The sequence below is a fragment of the Arachis ipaensis genome, chromosome B09, assembly GCF_000816755.2.
Source record: "Arachis ipaensis cultivar K30076 chromosome B09, Araip1.1, whole genome shotgun sequence".
Taxonomy (NCBI): Eukaryota; Viridiplantae; Streptophyta; class Magnoliopsida; order Fabales; family Fabaceae; genus Arachis; species Arachis ipaensis.
In genome coordinates, this window is record NC_029793.2 from 146,640,867 (window position 1) to 146,658,241 (window position 17,375).

The 17,375-nt window shown below is 35.9% G+C and overlaps 5 protein-coding genes and 1 long non-coding RNA gene across 6 annotated transcripts; 3 read left to right on the forward strand and 3 right to left on the reverse strand.

Annotated features, from left to right (window-relative positions):
- Window positions 339–3,365, forward strand: LOC107617118 (low-temperature-induced 65 kDa protein). Its single transcript, XM_016318909.2, has 6 exons — window positions 339–498; window positions 575–778; window positions 939–1,235; window positions 1,363–1,737; window positions 1,989–2,957; window positions 3,043–3,365. The coding sequence occupies exons 1-6, from the start codon at window positions 411–413 to the stop codon at window positions 3,114–3,116; spliced, it is 2,007 nt and encodes a 668-aa protein (XP_016174395.1). The 5' UTR covers window positions 339–410; the 3' UTR covers window positions 3,117–3,365.
- On the forward strand, window positions 3,744–6,586 carry LOC110266476. Its single transcript, XR_002353885.1, has 2 exons — window positions 3,744–3,936; window positions 6,303–6,586. It is a non-coding gene; the product is annotated as an uncharacterized LOC110266476 (long non-coding RNA).
- LOC107617119 (pentatricopeptide repeat-containing protein At1g55630-like) lies at window positions 3,934–5,795 on the forward strand. The gene has a single exon (XM_016318910.2). It carries the CDS (start codon window positions 4,141–4,143, stop codon window positions 5,578–5,580), a length of 1,440 nt encoding a protein of 479 aa, XP_016174396.1. The 5' UTR covers window positions 3,934–4,140; the 3' UTR covers window positions 5,581–5,795.
- LOC107617121 (heavy metal-associated isoprenylated plant protein 39) lies at window positions 7,098–8,086 on the reverse strand. Its single transcript, XM_016318912.2, has 3 exons — window positions 7,862–8,086; window positions 7,645–7,723; window positions 7,098–7,550 (listed from the first exon to the last, which is right to left on the reverse strand). The coding sequence occupies exons 1-3, from the start codon at window positions 7,868–7,870 to the stop codon at window positions 7,342–7,344; spliced, it is 297 nt and encodes a 98-aa protein (XP_016174398.1). The 5' UTR covers window positions 7,871–8,086; the 3' UTR covers window positions 7,098–7,341.
- On the reverse strand, window positions 8,836–16,889 carry LOC107616096. Its single transcript, XM_021112107.1, has 12 exons — window positions 16,439–16,889; window positions 16,160–16,301; window positions 15,754–15,845; window positions 15,545–15,647; window positions 14,727–14,908; window positions 13,022–13,546; window positions 12,798–12,878; window positions 12,724–12,728; window positions 12,486–12,624; window positions 12,165–12,248; window positions 9,367–9,626; window positions 8,836–9,179 (listed from the first exon to the last, which is right to left on the reverse strand). Exons 1-12 carry the CDS (start codon window positions 16,763–16,765, stop codon window positions 9,029–9,031), a joined length of 2,091 nt encoding a protein of 696 aa, XP_020967766.1. The 5' UTR covers window positions 16,766–16,889; the 3' UTR covers window positions 8,836–9,028.
- LOC107617120 (zinc finger CCHC domain-containing protein 9) lies at window positions 11,260–13,637 on the reverse strand. Its single transcript, XM_016318911.2, has 6 exons — window positions 13,022–13,637; window positions 12,798–12,878; window positions 12,486–12,624; window positions 12,157–12,248; window positions 12,010–12,040; window positions 11,260–11,699 (listed from the first exon to the last, which is right to left on the reverse strand). Exons 1-6 carry the CDS (start codon window positions 13,571–13,573, stop codon window positions 11,686–11,688), a joined length of 909 nt encoding a protein of 302 aa, XP_016174397.1. The 5' UTR covers window positions 13,574–13,637; the 3' UTR covers window positions 11,260–11,685.

Below are 17,375 nucleotides of genomic sequence, written 5' to 3' on the forward strand. Positions count from 1 at the left end.
AGTAGACACTTGTCTATGCTCCTTACCTCATCCTACATTCACGTCGGCAAAATCTGAATTATTTTACATACATGCACTCTTGTCACTTGGCTAGTGATTAGTTTCCGTGTGTCAGTTAATCACATCTAAATCAAACATTAATCCTTATTCTTCGGATGTGACCCTACATTACTATATCTAGCATTCCAACTCTAAACAACATTTCAAATGACGACGACAGTTATTTGTTTTTGAAAGAAAACAAAAACCGCTCACTATGTACGTGTCAGTTGATGATTACATGTTACCAATGTCCACGTGGCTCCAGTTATGAGATGCAAAGTTGCAAACTGTTTCATGGGACTTGTCTATAAACTCTCTATAGCCTTTACTCTCTTTTGTATACAGAGATCAATTAAGCAGTTTCTTTCATGGAGTCTGAAGTAGTTCGTAGTCATCAAGAACAAGATGAGAATGATGAACAACAACCACCCTTCAATGATTCTGCTTCACAACTCGGTATGAGTCTCTTTTTTCTTTTTCATGTATGCAAGTTTGAATTTGAAGGCATCTGATCGGGTGCATATGTATGCAGAAGAACAACATAGTGATCCTGAGAAGAAGTCATCGGTTCTGAACAAGGTGAAGGCAAGGGCTAAGAAGATTAAGGATACAGTAAAGAAGCATGGTCAACGAGTCCTTGATCATGTTCATGACAATAGCAGTAGTGAAGATCAGAACAGTCCTGTTCATCATGACATCAATGAGCCTGAAAACCAACAAGTTGATAGAGCATTAGGTACTCTACTCTTTTCTCTTTCTTCCATATTAGAAACTAAACTATTCTTTTTTTTACATCATCTTTTTCAATCATATACATATTAACATATTGTATGTTAAAATATCTGAAAAGTTAAATCCTCACGGTTTTCTTTTCTGTGTTGTTGAATGTTGTGCAGTTGATGAAAGTGGAGATGTTAAAGATGCTCCGCCAACGTATCAACAAGTCGAAAATTATGTTAAAAATGCTGCAACGGAATCTGAGCAAGTAGAAAATTTGGGCAAGTCAGAAGCCAATTATGGTGGCACAACAAATATGGGAGAAGAACCTCAGGACAAGGCAGGAACTGTAGGTGTTGTTTCTCCAACTGATGAAAACATAGCCACTGAGGAAGAGAAGGAAGGGCATTCTAAGGACACTTTGGAGAACATATCTGAGGCATACGCTACTACTCGAAATTATCAAACTGGAACAGGTAATCATTTGCATTAGTAATGGTTTGATGACCAACCAGCATTTGTTATATTTATCATTTAACAAAATGATTCAAGAAAAAGAAATAAGTTTAGTTGAGTTGGATTTTGTTTTTGGATATTCTGCAGTTGGTGAAAGTGAAGCTGTTCAAAGTTCTCCCCCAACATATGAGCAAGTGGAAGATTTTGTTAAAAGTGGTGAACCAGAACCTGAGCAAGTTGAAAATCTGGACAAGACAGTACCAAGTTCTGGAGGTACAACACCATTTGTGGGAGAAGAACCTCATCACCAGCCAAGAGTTGTTGGTGCTTCTCCAACTACAGAAACTAATGAAGACATAACCACTGAACCAGCTAAAGCATTTGCTGAGGAAGAGAAATTTAAGGGAAATTTGGAGAATCCAACAAGCTTGGGTGAAGAACTGCACCCGCCGGGAAGTAGGCCTGAGGCATACACTATTCCTCCCAGTTATCAAACAGAAGACACTGATTCAACAGGGAAAGGTAAGTAGGAGCAGAACTCAATTTTCTGTTGTAGATTATGCATCATGTACTGATGCATTGTAATATTACTGCTATACTTTGTAAAATTTCACAGTTAAATTTGATAGGAGATTGCTGCCAAGGTGGTGTTTGTCTTTAGTGTTGATAACATGGTGTGGTTAGAGACTGATTGAAGTGATCAAAATTGGTGATACATAATTTATCACTTGCCTGATGATTATGTATGTTAATAAATGATGTTGGGCTTGCAGGTCCTGATGATGAAATAAAGATTAAAGAAGTGGAGAAATCTTTTGAGGAGAAGATCAAAGATGATCCAAAGTCTGTTCTAGTGCCAAAATTCCTGCCAGATTCTGCTGAAACTCAAGACTCTTCTGATGGAAACAAAGATCAATCTGAGCAAAAGCCAGAGCCTCAACTCTCAAGTGCAACTAAAACCGAGCACCCTCCTGATCATGAAAACCATGAACGAGACTTGCCAGAGCTTGTGCAAGAGAAGGAAACTCAGTTTGCTTCAGATACTATATCCTCAAGTACCAGCAGCCACAGGGAAAATCCTGAAGCAACTGAACAAACTTTCAACAGCAACATATCCAGAGATGAAATGGAGAATCCATCAAAGGAAAAGAGTTACTCAGATGAGATATCATCTGCCACTTCTGCAATTGCTGCTGATAGGGCTATCTCTGCTGAAGGTGTTGCTGCTGTTCCTAAGAGTGATCATGGAGAGAAAGGTGATGGAGAGGGAAAACGTGAGGATTCTTCTAACAAGTCAGGAAAGAACATTGCTACCTCTGTGACAGAGAAACTTGCTCCAGTTTATGGGAAGGTTGCTGGTGTGGGAAGTGCAGTGAAGTCTAAAGTGTCCGGAACCAGATCAGAAGACAGTGTTGGAGTTGAAACAGAAAATGTGGAGAAAGGAGAAGACAAAAGGGTGAATGTGAAGGACTATTTGGCTGAGAAGCTAAAGCCTGGTGAAGAAGACAAGGCACTTTCTGAGGTGATTTCAGAAGCTTTTAACAAGCGTAAAGAAGATCCAAAGAAGGCTTCTGAGGGTGAGGATAGGGATGTGGATGCTATAAAGAAGCAAGGAGAAGAGACAGTGGCTGAAACTGAAGAGAGCAATGTGAGTAGTCCAGGAAAAAGTGTGGTTGGTAAGATTAAAGGTGTTGTTGGCTCTTGGTTTGGCAAATCAGAGGAGAATCAATCATCATCAAAGGGTATATGTTTTCTTGGCAGATTTTGCAAACACATTTGTATATGACTAGTATAATTCTGATTCTGATGTTGTTCTTATGAATGCAGGAGGTGAAGATTTAACATTGAACAAGAATAGTGGTGAAATCCAGGCTGAAGGTGAAAGAAGACTGGAGGAGTAATGCAATTGAAGAATTTATTATTTATGTGCTTTCTGGTTGTCTCATGTTGTTAGTTGTTACATATGTTTGTGTATAGTGGATTTATGTGAACCTTGTTATGTGTATGTGCAGTATCAATTATGTATGAACCACACTGTATTGTTATTATTAAGTGAAAATGGTGTCTTAATACTTAAATAGTATATTTTCTTGTACACATCAGTGGAGATAAATGCTCTTCCAAATAAGAAGAAAACAATTTATCATTGATCTCAAGATGTTAATGCTATTTGTAAATTGATTATGGACATCAAAAGTAGTAGAAATCTTAAGGATAATGTGGTGTTCTGCTGAAGGTCTATTGAGATATTCACACAAGTTGACAAATGAGAGTTTAATTACTTTTAAATTAAAGTACTACTTATATATAATAGAAATTATTAATTCAATAGTGGTTAATCTCTAATTTTATTACTTTATCAATTTTCTTATTTTAGGTAATTAAAAAAAAAAGGATATTAATTGCATTGTCAAACTAAAATCCTAAACTAGAAATTTGGGTAAAAGTTAACCCCGATTTTTTCCTTTCTTTTCTGGATCTGTTTTTGGACTACGCTTTTGGGATTTAAGAATAATTGACTTAGCGAACGAAACGATGCGTTTGACGGCAAAGGAAAGACTTGAGAAAAAGTGATTTCTTCTTCCTTCGTCCAATGTGTTAGGGTTTTGCAGTTGCGGAGTTCAGTGAGATTAGTGACAATGCATTGCAGCTCCATATGATGCAATTCTCCAGCACCTGCAACGCTGTCTCGATCAAAACGCCAAAGTATCGTTCAACACGGTACGATATTTTGCCCCTTCATGTTTATCTCCTTGTTCTTGTATACTCAATCTGTTCCTCCAAGCTGGATTTTTCGATTCGATGGGCATCATCCATCAGCTCGGTAGCACCATGAGCTTCTCGAAGATTCCAGTGCAGAGAAACTCCGCTATTGTGTTGTGTATTTCAAAGTTGCTGATATAATAATGGGTTCGAGATCGAGCCATGAATTCAGTAACCCTTTTAGGTCCAAGAATAGTTCACAAAATTCCCCATTGCTTGATTATGTCACGGAAATTATGTGACGGTAGTTTCCTTGGTGATGATGGGTTTGAATGCGTCGAGGAACCTTTAAAAAGGATAGTTTCGGAGTATGATTCCAACGAGGGTGAAAGGCTCCATGTGGATGAGGATTGGAGCTGTAACCATAATCAGTTTTCGCTTAGAAGAGGGTTCTTAGAAAACGTGAAGCTAGATGCCAAGAAGGTCCTTGAGGTTCTTCGACAAGATGGACCGGGCCTTGATGCTAGGTTAGTTTTAGATGAATTGAATGTAAGTCCGTCCGGGATTCTTGTCAGAGAAGTTCTCGCTGGAATCTTGAAGAGCATAAATTTTGAGAATAAAACCAGGTGTGCCAAATTGGCATACAAGTTTTTCGTGTGGTGCAATCAGCAGGAGGACTACAGACCCACTTCAAATGCATATCACTTGATGATGAACATATATGCTGAGTGCCTGGAGTTTAAGGCGTTGTGGAGGTTGGTTGATGAGATGATTGAGAAAGGGTTTCCTGCTACTGCTCGTACGTTCAACATTTTGATTCGAACTTGTGGTGAGGCAGGTTTAGCTAAGAAATTGGTGGAGAGGTTTATTAAATCAATGACTTTTAATTATAGGCCTTTTAAGCACTCCTACAATGCGATTCTGCATGGTCTTTTTGTGTTACGCCAGTACAAGTTGATTGAGTGGGTTCATCAACAAATGTTGCTGGAGGGTTTTTCTTCAGATGTTTTAACATACAATATTGTCATGTTTTCTAAGTACAAACTTGGAAAGATGGATCAGTTCCACATACTGCTTGATGAGATGGGTAGGAATGGATTTTCTCCAGATTTTCACACCTATAACATTCTTCTTCATGTCCTTGGTAAAGGAGACAAGCCCCTTGCAGCTCTTAATCTTCTAAATCTCATGAGAGAAACAGGTATAGAGCCAACAGTGCTTCATTACACCACATTGATAGATGGACTCAGCAGAGCTGGGAATGTGGATGCATGCAAATACTTTTTTGATGAAATAATAAAGAATGGGGGCACGCCTGATGTGGTGGCTTACACTGTAATGATAACAGGATATGTAGTGGCAGGTGAGCTTGAGAAAGCTCTGGAAATGTTTCGAGAGATGATTTCTAGAGAACAGGTCCCAAATGTGTTTACATACAATTCCATAATTCGGGGATTATGTAAGGCACGAAAGTTCAAGGAAGCCTGCTCAATGCTCAAGGAGATGGAGACCAAAGGTTGTAGTCCAAATTTTGTTGTCTATAATACATTAGTGAGTAGTTTGCGCAATGCCGGAAGAACCAACGATGCTCATGAAGTGATAAAACAGATGATGGAGAAGCGGAAGTATGCTCACATACTTTCGAGGTTTCAAAAGGACTAATGTATAGTTATAGGGTAGATTGTCAACTTGGATACGTTAACTTATGGGTATCTACAAATTATCTGGTTAGCTGTGACCAATGACCCACTGCGGGTTCAAATGGTTCCCTCCTCCTCTGATATATATATTTTTTGAGCAATTGGTAACTGACATGTAACCTGTACGCCCATTTTTTTTCCATAATACATAAAAAAATTACTTGTTTACTGGTTTCAGATATGCTTCTTTTTCATTTATATATGCCTGCATTTCCCAAAAAGGTTAAGGAACATAAATTATCTTTTTTTTTCTTTTAATAGTGTAAACATTATATACTTATCGTAATAACTTTTATTTTTTGCTCAAGTATTATAAATCTAACTGGATGTCTTTAACCAACCAGGCATAAGAAATTGATTATTACGTAGAGGAATGTGTTACATCCTGTCCATTCTTCAGCTTATATTAATGATAGATGTACCCCTTTTGCCTAAAAAATTCCTGCATGTTTGAAAAAACATTTCTCATTATGACTAGCTAAGTCAATGATGTTTGGTTGGTATTAAAAGGTCACATATAGCTTATAGCATGAATATTTCATGTTTGCTATATAGTCTTTTATCATCAGGTTATATATACATGATGCATTGGGTCTCAAGTTTCAATTGTTGCATGGCCCCTTTCTTTTGACATTTGAAGTGGCACCATGATTATTTGCCTGTTATGATTATTGTTTTATGTAGGCTGAAATGAAGAACTGAGATTGGGTTTTCAGTTGAGATATGTATGAAGCAGGACGACTCCGCTGCTAGTATAGATTGATTTTTTTTACTTCTTGTTGCTATAGATGAAGATCTAACACTATATATTCACACACGCACAATGAAGTTGGCGGGTGTGTATGAATGTATGTTATGAAAAAAGCCGGGACTGTTGATTTTTTTATTAGTCTCTATACATGAATGTAAACGTGTATGTAAAAATTCAGCTGACTTATGTATAGTTACAATTTATTGTAGTCCTGTAATGACCTCTGCAAGTTGAAATTGTACTTATTTGAAGTGATTCTGCTCCGAGAAAGATAAAATGTTTACCACAAAAGAATTGTCTCTTCTTATAAGCTTACATTGTGAACTTCTCTAACAGAGTGAAGATTTTTTCAGATTCTCTCATGACCAAGATAATCTGTCGCTGTTGCCCACCATATATACAGCCAAAGATGACTCGACAGAATGATTGACGAAAATGCTTTGATCATGAAGCAAACGTGTGTATATACATGACTTAGCTTTCACACTGAGATGAATGCTTTGAAAACCATAGTTGTCTTCTTTCATCTTTCAAGTGGTAGTGTGGAATGATGGAATCACGAGCGTCCTATACACTTGGTTTCATTGGCACTTAATTTATAGAAAATCACCATGAAATTTTAGTTTAATAATCATTTGCTGAAACAAGACGTCATATTTATCTACAATCTTATCACTATCAGAGGAGAAGCCGTGGCCGCAATTTACAAGATCAGATCATATCATACATCTCTTCAATGCTTACCTCCACTCATACATAATAATGTGAATATCAAAGAAAATTAAAATCCATACAAATTTTTAATGCTCATCTAGTTACTTGTTTCCATTTCAGCAATCAAGCACTAGAAAATGATTGTGACCACAGATTTATAAAGAAACCAACATGAATTAAATCCATGATTTCTGTATTATAAGAAAGAAAAAAGAGGGAAGAATATGAAAAATCAGATGACATGTATTGTAATTGTATTTATTTATTCTCCTTGTTTGCCTCTTCTTTCTTCTCTTCCTTCTTCTCTTCTTGTTTTGTTTCTTCTTTCTTTTCTTCCTTAGCAGGTCCAACCGATAATATGTCAACCTTCCCTATCTTCTTCAGTTTCTTCACTACTGCCACTGCATCCATTTCACCAATCACTGTTATCTTCTGTTCATTTATATCTACAGCAATCGAATCAATCCCTGTTCATCAAACAAACAGTTCATCAAATACACTAATCCTTGGTTGCGTTCCATGAATATATATTCAAGTTTTCTGTGGGAGGAAGAAACCTACCGAAGATATCTGCAACTGCTTCAATTGCCTTTTTCTTGGTTTTTTCATCAGTCATAGTAAGGACCTTCAACTCTATCTTCTGCAAATAGATAGAGATAGATAAGAACAAAGAAATACAATTACTTTTAACTAACTAAACAAGCATAAGCATCAACATACATAATGAAACAAGACAATGGAGAAGAAATTAATGTAAACAAAATGTGCAATTGAGTACCTGAGCCATTCTGATTCTCCACAAGCGAGTGACAAAACAGAACAAGGAAAATGAGAATGAAGACTCCAGAATTTTGTGGCCTTTGTACTTTTATTTTGTGGCCAGCATGGCGCAGTTCAATAGCTTACGTAGGACAATTGTTTTGACATGGTGATGGCATGTTCCAAGCCTTTAGATTTTTCTTTTTCTTTTTTTTCTATTCACTTTCTTGTCATCAACCATATTTGCTTTATATATATAGATATTAAAAATAACATGTAAGATATTAGTGAAATGGAAAGTAGAAGAAAATTCTGATTAATTACTTGTCACTAAGAAAAGTCAGATGAAGACGTTATAATTAATGATATTCTAAGTGCATTAGTCTTTATTTCATGAGGCACCAATCCATTGTTTCCTTAACAGTACAAAAAATTATAGAACAAAAGGCTAACATGAAGAAAAGCTTGTATGTTGTAACTCCTAGCAGACATCTGAATGGTTTACATGTAATATAATATTCATACAACTATACAAGATTGTCCATTCTATAAATTGCTTCTGTTGTTTTGTCTTAGAACCTTTTGTAATGGAAAAATGATACAATCCTATAATCCACTATAAGTTATCAAACATACATCCGAAACATGCTTAGGTCAAAACATTCAAAATATAATACCTGCTATGAGTGACCATTAGTAAATTAGAAATATTTACAAATAGCAGGTGACTTTGATTCAACAAGTATCATTTTTTGTTTAAATAGACTACATCTTTTTACATGTCAAAAAATTCTTTGAATATTCTAATCATCAAAACATATACGAGTATAAACTCTAGATTAATTTTCAAGTCTCCCATCTTACAATTATTATTTAACCAATTACATCAAGGGTTATTAATCTTAATGTACTTGAAGGTGTCAGTCTGCAAACTCAGGAAAGAAAAGGGGGTGGGGAAGAAATCCCAAGGTCACAGAATCAAAATGTATATAGTTGCAATAAGGCAAACCTTCTACTATAGTCTGAAATACATGGCAGTGTGTTCTTCTATCATATTAAGATACAGTTTAGAATGTAGATCGTAAGACAAAGAACAAAAAAAGAAAGGGGAAAAGGTAGGGGAATGAAATCAAATATGGTGGTTATTACTTTTATTATATCAATAATAGATGTATAGAACTATATATTATATTGCCCGGGCTTTTATGATGTCAAAGCTCATCTCACTTGGATCCGTTGCTTGCAATTCAACTTGAATGCCATCGAGTTCCCTCTTGAATCTATCCTTGGAGCTCGCATACACCATCTTTTCTCTCACTCTTGATGTATCCGGTGCCCTAAATGTTAAACAATTAATTCATCAGAGGAACTATGACTTTCAATTATCAATTGTTCTTCCCTAAAATTAACTTGAGAATCAGAAAAATTACTGCAATATGTTAGTATTATTAACATTTCTACACATAGCTAGAAAGAACTATGAGTTTCAAAATGCTTTAATGAAACTGAATTTCATCAAATTACCATGCAATGAAGAAAATTTTGCTTTTCTGACAGTTCTCGTCCGTAGTGAAATCGAAATCAAAGACAGCATATCGGCACTCATTAGCAGGTAGAGAAGCAGTGAAGTCATCATAGGTTTCGTCGGGGCTTCCGACTTTCTCCACCACCACTTCTTGGTTCTCAATCCTGAACACAATGAATCGGTAATTCCTCTTTGCCTTTAACTCCAGAAACTTCAATTTACATGCATCATTAACAGCCATTCCAGATGCCGCGTTCGCCTAACACAGTCAATTCATCGTAAAATCAAAGGAAATAACATAAGCATACAACACAGTTCAAGTTCTTACGTTTATGCATTTCATTAATTGCCTAAAGAGGTTAGATTTGCACAATAGTTATGAAAGTAAGATCTACCAAAATTATACAAATGAAGTTCTAAAATCAGAAAAATTCTGTTATATGAAATGATTAAGCAAATTTCATAATTGTATTAAGTAAATCCGATGGTGCTAAAACACATAGAAACAACGGCATCTCTATCTGGCACTATATAATATAACACATGTTCTCAGATTTCAGATAACTATTCGGCATTGAAAAACGAAGGAGAAAGAGAACGTACCATGATGTCGTCGTTGATGGAGAAAGCCTCAAAGGAGAAATGAGAAAGAAAATGAGTTAGAGATTTGGGAAAGAAACAAGAAAAAAAATGAGAGAGAAACAGAGGAAGAGATCCTTATTCAGAGGGAAATAAGAGCCTGGAGACAAAAACGGAGAGCAATAGAATTTTGAGGCAGGAAACAGAAGGTTCATATCATTTCTAAACTTTGATGGCTCTTAGCGTAAACCAACCTACATTGCATTTGCATGTGCATGTGCATCAATATATGATTATGATGCATGCTTTCTTAATTACAAATCACACTTAATACTCGATTTGGTACCTGAAGTTACACGCGAGTCTCAATTTAGTCCCTGAAGTTTCAATTATCTCTATTTAGTCCCCAAACTTTGTGAACATAACTCATGTTAGTCCTTAAAACAATTTTCAACGTATAAACGTAAACGAAACACTGTTGTGACAGCCGGATGCCACACTAAATTTTGTAAAATGATATCGTTTTGGTTTTGGCACTCAAATAACCTAAAAACAACATCCTAAATGGTGTTTATTAAAATTTTACCTAGCAAAATAAGTAATACGATGTCGTTTTTGAGCTATTTAAATGTTAAAACCAAAACTGCATCATTTTACAAGTTTTAACGTGACATGTGATAGTCTACAACAGCACTCTATTAACGTTTTTATACTAAAAATGATCTCAGAAACTAATATGAGTCACGTTTATAAACTTTCAGGGACCAAATTGAATATTATCTCTACAAATTATCTTTTACCATGTCATCACATTATAATATTAAACAATTAATTATCGTGTTAAATATCTTAGTTTTGCACGTATTTTGAAAGCAAAAGATTAATTTTTCTTCAAATTATAATTGGACTTATACCTCGTTTTAAACAATATTATATTAATGTTCTAGCTAAAACTAACCCAAGATAACATACTCTTTTGCCAAAAGTAATGCGGCATTGGTTTTCGTTTTTAGATAAGAAGCTTCAAAGGAAATTGAAATTCAATTCAAATGGTGAAAATATGGCGTGACAAACATTTAAAAATACTTTTTGTTTGTTTATTTGTTTTTACCAATTACTATTAGTATCCTATATACATAGACGAACGAAATAACAAATTTCTAAACGCGAAATGATATTTACATAATTTCTTTTTTTACATTTTTTTATACCTTTCTTTTATGGTACAAAAAAAATAATTTTTTTGTCATTTCTTATCAATTATTTTTAATACAAAATATAAAAAGTGTACAAGAGAAAATTACACAAAAATAGGGTATGTAACCTCCCTTGTTCCTAAACTCAAATAAGTAACATGAACACCATATTACCAGTTTCAAATGTCAACCTATAGCTTCATTATCTTAGTCTCTACGGAACATGTTCTCCTTATGGCTACAAGCCACTGATCTGTTACCCAAGAAAACTCAATGAACTATACGCCACCAATTAATCTCGAAACATAAGCGAGGAAAAATATAAATATATATATAAAAAGGGATTAATTTCCATCAACATGGCATGCAAATATTGCCAATGCTTCTGTTAAAAAGATATATGGCGAATAGAAACCTACAAAATTGGAATACCACGCCTCCAAGACATGACACAATCACACAACCATACATGTAATTTTGCTCATTGACAGGAAATCATCCCTGCTAGTTATTTGTAACCACACAGACAGCAGCGTGCTCTCCTTAAGCTTCCACAGCTGCAAGGAATAACCAACACTTGTCAGAGACAAATTAACACATCTACTATTCAAGAATTAGCAAGATAAATTACATGTTTGGCAACAAAGTATTTACGGGAAGTAATAACGTTATCTTATTAATTTTTTTTTTGTCAAAAAGCTGTCTTAAGCTTTTCATATAAGCTGTTTTGAACTAAAAATAAACTAATCCAAACATACCATTTGAAAATAACAACAGCTCAGCAGCCACAACAAAGTTATTAACAGCAGTACAACATTTTCAGAGCAAACAATATGAAAAACAACAATGAGAAGATAACAGACTTACTTTTGTCAATAGGCCCATTAGCAGCAACCTCCTGAGGAATATGAATCATAAAGGACGTTATACTTAACTCAATGAGAAGATGTTGTGAGAACAATGAATCAAAACACTCCCTTCATATTACGGGAGTAAAAAAAAGCATAAAAATACCTTCATACTGATTCCATGACAAGTTTGTGGACACTTATTAGTGAAGTGTCCATGGGCAAAACACAATAAGCACCTAGCAAATCGTCCTCCCCCTATATCCCACGAAAGAAACAATTTCAATCACATGGCAACACAGGAAAAACAGTGTAAAGTGTTACCATAACATGTGTGAAGATTATATTGTAGCAAAGGAAGAACTGACTGGTAGTTATTAATATTAACTTGTAACTTTGTTACTTTAAAGTGCAGAATTAACAAAGCAGTATCATTCTCATATTACAATGGAAATAAGTAAGGAAGTTGCCGAAAGCAGGAAAATTGAAGCAAACCTGCTGTAGAAACCGAGCATTTTGCAAGCGTGTGACCGAATTCCCCACAAAAGAAGCAAATTTCCTCGTGAATGTGTCGACCTTTCCTCTTCGGACATTTCCAGAATTTATGACCAGGCACTTGGCATGATTGACACACCTGGAAACACCAAGTTAGCCTTAATGCACTGTAAAATACTACTCCCTATTGTATCATTATAAAAAAGACTGGGGGACTAGGACCATTATTTTGCAGTACCTACACTATTATTCCACAATAGAGGCACATATAATATAACTATTGAAACTAAATATATGGATCCCATAACATACCTCATCATAGGCCACTCCAGTGAGTAGTGCTTTAGTTCCCTGACTCCGGGTATGATGAGGTGAATTGGCATTGCCTGTTCTCTGGAGATAACAAACAACTAACCATTTATGCACTACAATGGGTAACTCTTATTGTATCAATTCCAATATATGCTAATGCTAAAATAGGCCAGAGTGACATTCAATACAACTCGTACAATAAATATATGGATCTTATTGCATACCAAAGGGATTTCATCAGTTGACTCAGAATTGTAGTTGTTAGATTCTGACACGTTGCTCCGAAGCAATCTCTTACTTTTCTTCTTCTCTTTGTTCTTGTGATTGTGTTTGGTGGGTTCTGCTTCTGCCACTTCATTATTGAGTGCATTGTTCTTGTTTTTGTTCTTCCTCCTCCTCCTGGCATTCTTTGACAACTTCTCCTCAGGTTCCAGTTGGAGTGCAGCACCTTCATATTTACCTTGCCCGTTTTCTTTTCCAGCTAAGTCAACTAATTTAGCTGCCAATTCATGCTTAGAGAATAACTGGGGGTTCTCTGCACCAGTTTCCTTCAATTGCTGAACCACCGCGGAGCCTGAATTGGGGTTAGGGTTAGGGTTAGCTTTAGGACGTGTGTTGTAGCGGTGGCGGTGAGTGGGGGGTTGTGGAGTTGGAGCATGATTGTGCTTCCTCCTCCTCTTCTTGTTGTTGGTGGTGGTGTGTTGCGGAGAAGAAAGAGGATTAGGGTTGCTGTGATCGTCTCTGGACCTCTTGCGGTTGGGGGTATCAGAATCCATTGTTATTCAAAGAGGAATAGGGTTAATGCATCAAGAGCCAGGGAAACTTAAATAACAATCAAAGTTCAACCCAAAAACTAACAGCCCAATATTATTCCCTAAATTTTAATTTTAGATCTTAATTCTTAAATCCTCTCTTTTCAAAAAGATATTATTTATTTTTAACAATTATATTCAAATATTAGCCAACTTGGATGTAGTAAGTTTTTTCTTTTAGTAAAATGTGTTTATAAATTTAGTTTAATTCATTTATTATTTATAATATATAAGATAAGATTAACATATAGCTAATATTTAATTCTTAAAAAAGCGAAATTGTTTATGGATTAAAGGCTGGTTTGGTTAAATATTTTATTAGATTCTATAAGATATGGCATGATTTATAGTTTACCCATTAAGTTAGTTTTAATTAGGAGTGCACATGATTCTGGCCCAACTCGAAGATTCGGCCCAAATTTAGATACTTTGGAACTAATTTGGTGTGATTTTACTAGGCCTAAAATCAAATAAAGGACTCAAAAATAAATCCGATCATTATTTAAGGTCGAGTCTCGATCATGGCAAACCTGGCTTCAGGCTCCATGCGCAACCCTAGTTTCAGTTGCCAAATCCTATACAAAAATTAAATTAAATCAAATTAATTCTTCGAACCAGACCGGGTATCTCTTCGATGTTAAATATATCAGATTTGGAAATCTTTTTAGGCTGGAATTCGTTCGACAATTAAGCTTATCAACTGTCGCTTTGCTTGAACTAAATTCAAGTGCAAATACAGAACACCGATAAATGATGCAACAAAATTCAACCCTTAAAAAAATAAACAAAATACAAATAACGACAGTAATCTAGTGATTGTAGCAAAAAAAAAACTATGGTTACATTTTGTTTCCCTTTTCATAACTCTGCTAAGATTAACGATCAAAAATATGAAATGGTACTTCAGTTATGTTGTAACTTCTTCTCCAAACTTTTAGGCAACTTCAAACTTGCAGAAGCTTTTAATGCTCATCCTGGAAGTGAGTCTGCAGACTGCAACGAATAGTAGTAGGAGGGGCCTTGTATCTGGCGTTTAGCCATAGAATAAGAAAAACTGGTATAATGGAGACAGCCCATATCCACATATCAAATGAAAGCATAACCATAACGGTCATTAGCTGAAGTTCACAACTTTAGGACCCTTATTCTTTGGTTTTGCTTGACCGTCTTTGGACTTAGAGGACTTGTCCTTGTCTCTGTTATTTATGTCATCTGTCATGAAGTCATCCTCAATGTCATCCCCGCTCACAAATTTGGTTATCGTTCCACAAGGCCTCTGTTCATTTCTCAGTCTCATTGCTGAATGAAGAAATGGAGTTATTAGCAGTGTATAATACAAGTACCATTCTTCAAGATATAAAACTTTTAGCAATTCAATTTATCAGGAGATCAGCAAATGAATGCAATTAAACTGGAGCAATACAGAAAGAGTTGCAAGAAATCACATTTGAAGTACATATTTTACTCCTAAAACAGATAATCATTTCCTCTAATTTAAGGTTTGTGATATGCAATTTGAGTTCACAGTGAAAACTCAAGCATAATCTGTGAGTCTAGAACCACAAATATCAAATATGACTAGCCACTCCATGATATCCTATGGCTTCATAGTATCAATTTAGAACACCCAACAAGAGAATAAATTAGATTTAGAGCAAACAATAGCACTAATTTTTTTAGCAGCAGTTCTTTTAGTTATCATAAGGTGATGAACAAGCAAAAGCAGTGCACCTCCACCACTTGCATGTACTTGAGGTTATGGTCAATCATTATTCTACTTGCAGACTGGATCTAAATGCAGCTAAATAGCAGCAAAACATAAATAATATCAGATGTATGTTTGGAAATGGAAACAAATGAGATATGGACCCCATACAAACTAATCAAAAGACGAAACTTTAGATATCAAAAACAGGAATATAGGAATAGGCTTACATCCATCAGCAGGCCCATTAGCAGCAAAAGGAGCTTTCTTCCCTTTTTCGGGACAATCCCTTGCCAAATGTGTCACGCCACCACATATTTTACAACAACCACCCTAGTATAAACAATTACTTAAATATAGATTAGACAGTTGATTCAAGTGTTTGGCTAATACATCATCATATATTTGACAAGGCAACAAGAAAGAGAAACAATAATACCTTAGGATAGATGCCATGAGCATTTTGAGGGCAGTTTTTACTCAAGTGTCCTTGCTGTTTACAGACAAAGCACTCTGCAAACTTTGTCCCTCCTGCATCACCATTGAAACACTTCATCTCATAAGAAAACAAATTGGAACACAACCAAAAGCTTAACCAAAAAGAAGTTATTCTAATATTCTATCAAAGGCACAACATTAAGTAACAATGTTTCATTGTTCAGTAAACTAGAAAGCCCAAGAGGATGATTATAAATCTGTGGTAAACTGCTTAATAAGAATTCCAATTTTCAAGAGAAAACCCTGAAACTAACAATGTTCATGTTATATCATTCACAACTTATCTTGTTTAAAGTTGAACCATTCTAGCTCCAATATATATCACAAAGGCATGATAGATAACAAACCTTCTTGAACAGGGTGGGGACAATTTGCAAGTGAATGACCAGTTTCTCCACAATTGTAACAATACTTGTCATCCTTGGCACCAACTTGAACTTCAGGGCAATTCTTAGCTCGGTGACCACGCCGTCGACACCGCAAGCATATCTGTAAAGACCACAATACATTTAATCACAACAGTGCACCAAATCCAGTTGATACTTCATACTTCATCCTAACTAAATTAAACTAACCCTATCGTTACCAACTTCACAGCATTTGTTTATATGCAAAGAAGAGCAAACCTTATTCTTCTCCCATTCAGCTTTTTGAGGACAAGACTTGGCAATATGGTCGGCGGCCTTGCAGATGAAGCAGGTGTCACCGGGCTTCATGCCGGGGACTCTGAGAGGGTGCTTTCGGTAATTGCTCTTGAAAGGCTTCTTAGAGACGCCGAGTTCTTCGGAGCCATCGCTTCTGCGTTTTATGGAGCTGCTCTTAAATGTGTTGCTCTTCTTCTTCTTCTTCTTTTTGTCAGGGTCCTTGGGAGGCGTGGGCTCGGGCTTGGGAAAGAGCTCAGGGTTCTCCTCTTTGAAGCGCTTCCGTGCAAGTCGCTGCCTCTGACTCACCATCTTCGTCTGCTTAAGGGTTTTGCACTTTGTAACCTCTGCTTGCGGCTACGACACTCGCCACTGCCACTTGCCACCCAAACCAATTTTTTTCATAATTTTTTTCCCACTTTAAAATTACCAATTTTATTCTCATTTTATTTTTATTTTTCACAACTCTGCCCCTCCCCCCAGGTTGGGCCCCGGGTTGGGCTTAAACATTTTCTTCTGGGTCAGAATGCTTACAGATACAACTTGCAACTGGCTTTTGTGACCCAATAATAAAAGGTACAGACTACAGAGCGTGAAGTACCAAAAAAAGAGGTATGGAAGTTTTACTTAGGTTTGGACTTTTATGACTATTTTGATTATAAATATCTTTTTTACATGTCAAGCGATACGTGGCGTGTCAGGTGTCACTGACCTGATACATCAACCAATTATCTAGTGACATGTGGCACTTAACATGACATGTCATCATACCACGTAACACTTAACGTGACACGCCATCATCTAACTAACAGAAGGACTAATTTGACTTACGTTTTATCTTTCAAGAACTAATATGACTAAACAAATCATTTGAGGACTAATTTAAAGAATTGGTGATCTTTCAAAGACGAATTTGACTATT

Excerpts from the sequence above, each read along its gene's own strand:
- LOC107617118 (XM_016318909.2), top strand. The coding sequence starts at position 411 with ATGGAGTCTGAAGTAGTTCGTAGTCATCAAGAACAAGATGAGAATGAT. Across the intron at positions 1,236-1,362 it reads AAATTATCAAACTGGAACAG|TTGGTGAAAGTGAAGCTGTT; the intron begins GTAATCATTTGC and ends GATATTCTGCAG. Across the intron at positions 1,738-1,988 it reads CACTGATTCAACAGGGAAAG|GTCCTGATGATGAAATAAAG; the intron begins GTAAGTAGGAGC and ends TTGGGCTTGCAG.
- LOC107616096 (XM_021112107.1), bottom strand. The coding sequence starts at position 16,765 with ATGGTGAGTCAGAGGCAGCGACTTGCACGGAAGCGCTTCAAAGAGGAG. Across the intron at positions 15,648-15,753 it reads CTCATGGCATCTATCCTAAG|GGTGGTTGTTGTAAAATATG; the intron begins GTATTATTGTTT and ends TGTTTATACTAG. Across the intron at positions 9,627-12,164 it reads ACAAACTTGTCATGGAATCA|GCGAACGCGGCATCTGGAAT; the intron begins GTATGAAGGTAT and ends TGACTGTGTTAG.
- LOC107617119 (XM_016318910.2), top strand. The coding sequence starts at position 4,141 with ATGAATTCAGTAACCCTTTTAGGTCCAAGAATAGTTCACAAAATTCCC.
- LOC107617120 (XM_016318911.2), bottom strand. The coding sequence starts at position 13,573 with ATGGATTCTGATACCCCCAACCGCAAGAGGTCCAGAGACGATCACAGC. Across the intron at positions 12,879-13,021 it reads CAACTGATGAAATCCCTTTG|AGAACAGGCAATGCCAATTC; the intron begins GTATGCAATAAG and ends TGTTATCTCCAG. Across the intron at positions 12,041-12,156 it reads GTCATGGAATCAGTATGAAG|GAGGTTGCTGCTAATGGGCC; the intron begins GTATTTTTATGC and ends CATATTCCTCAG.
- LOC107617121 (XM_016318912.2), bottom strand. Across the intron at positions 7,551-7,644 it reads AGCAGTTGCAGATATCTTCG|GGATTGATTCGATTGCTGTA; the intron begins GTAGGTTTCTTC and ends TTTGATGAACAG.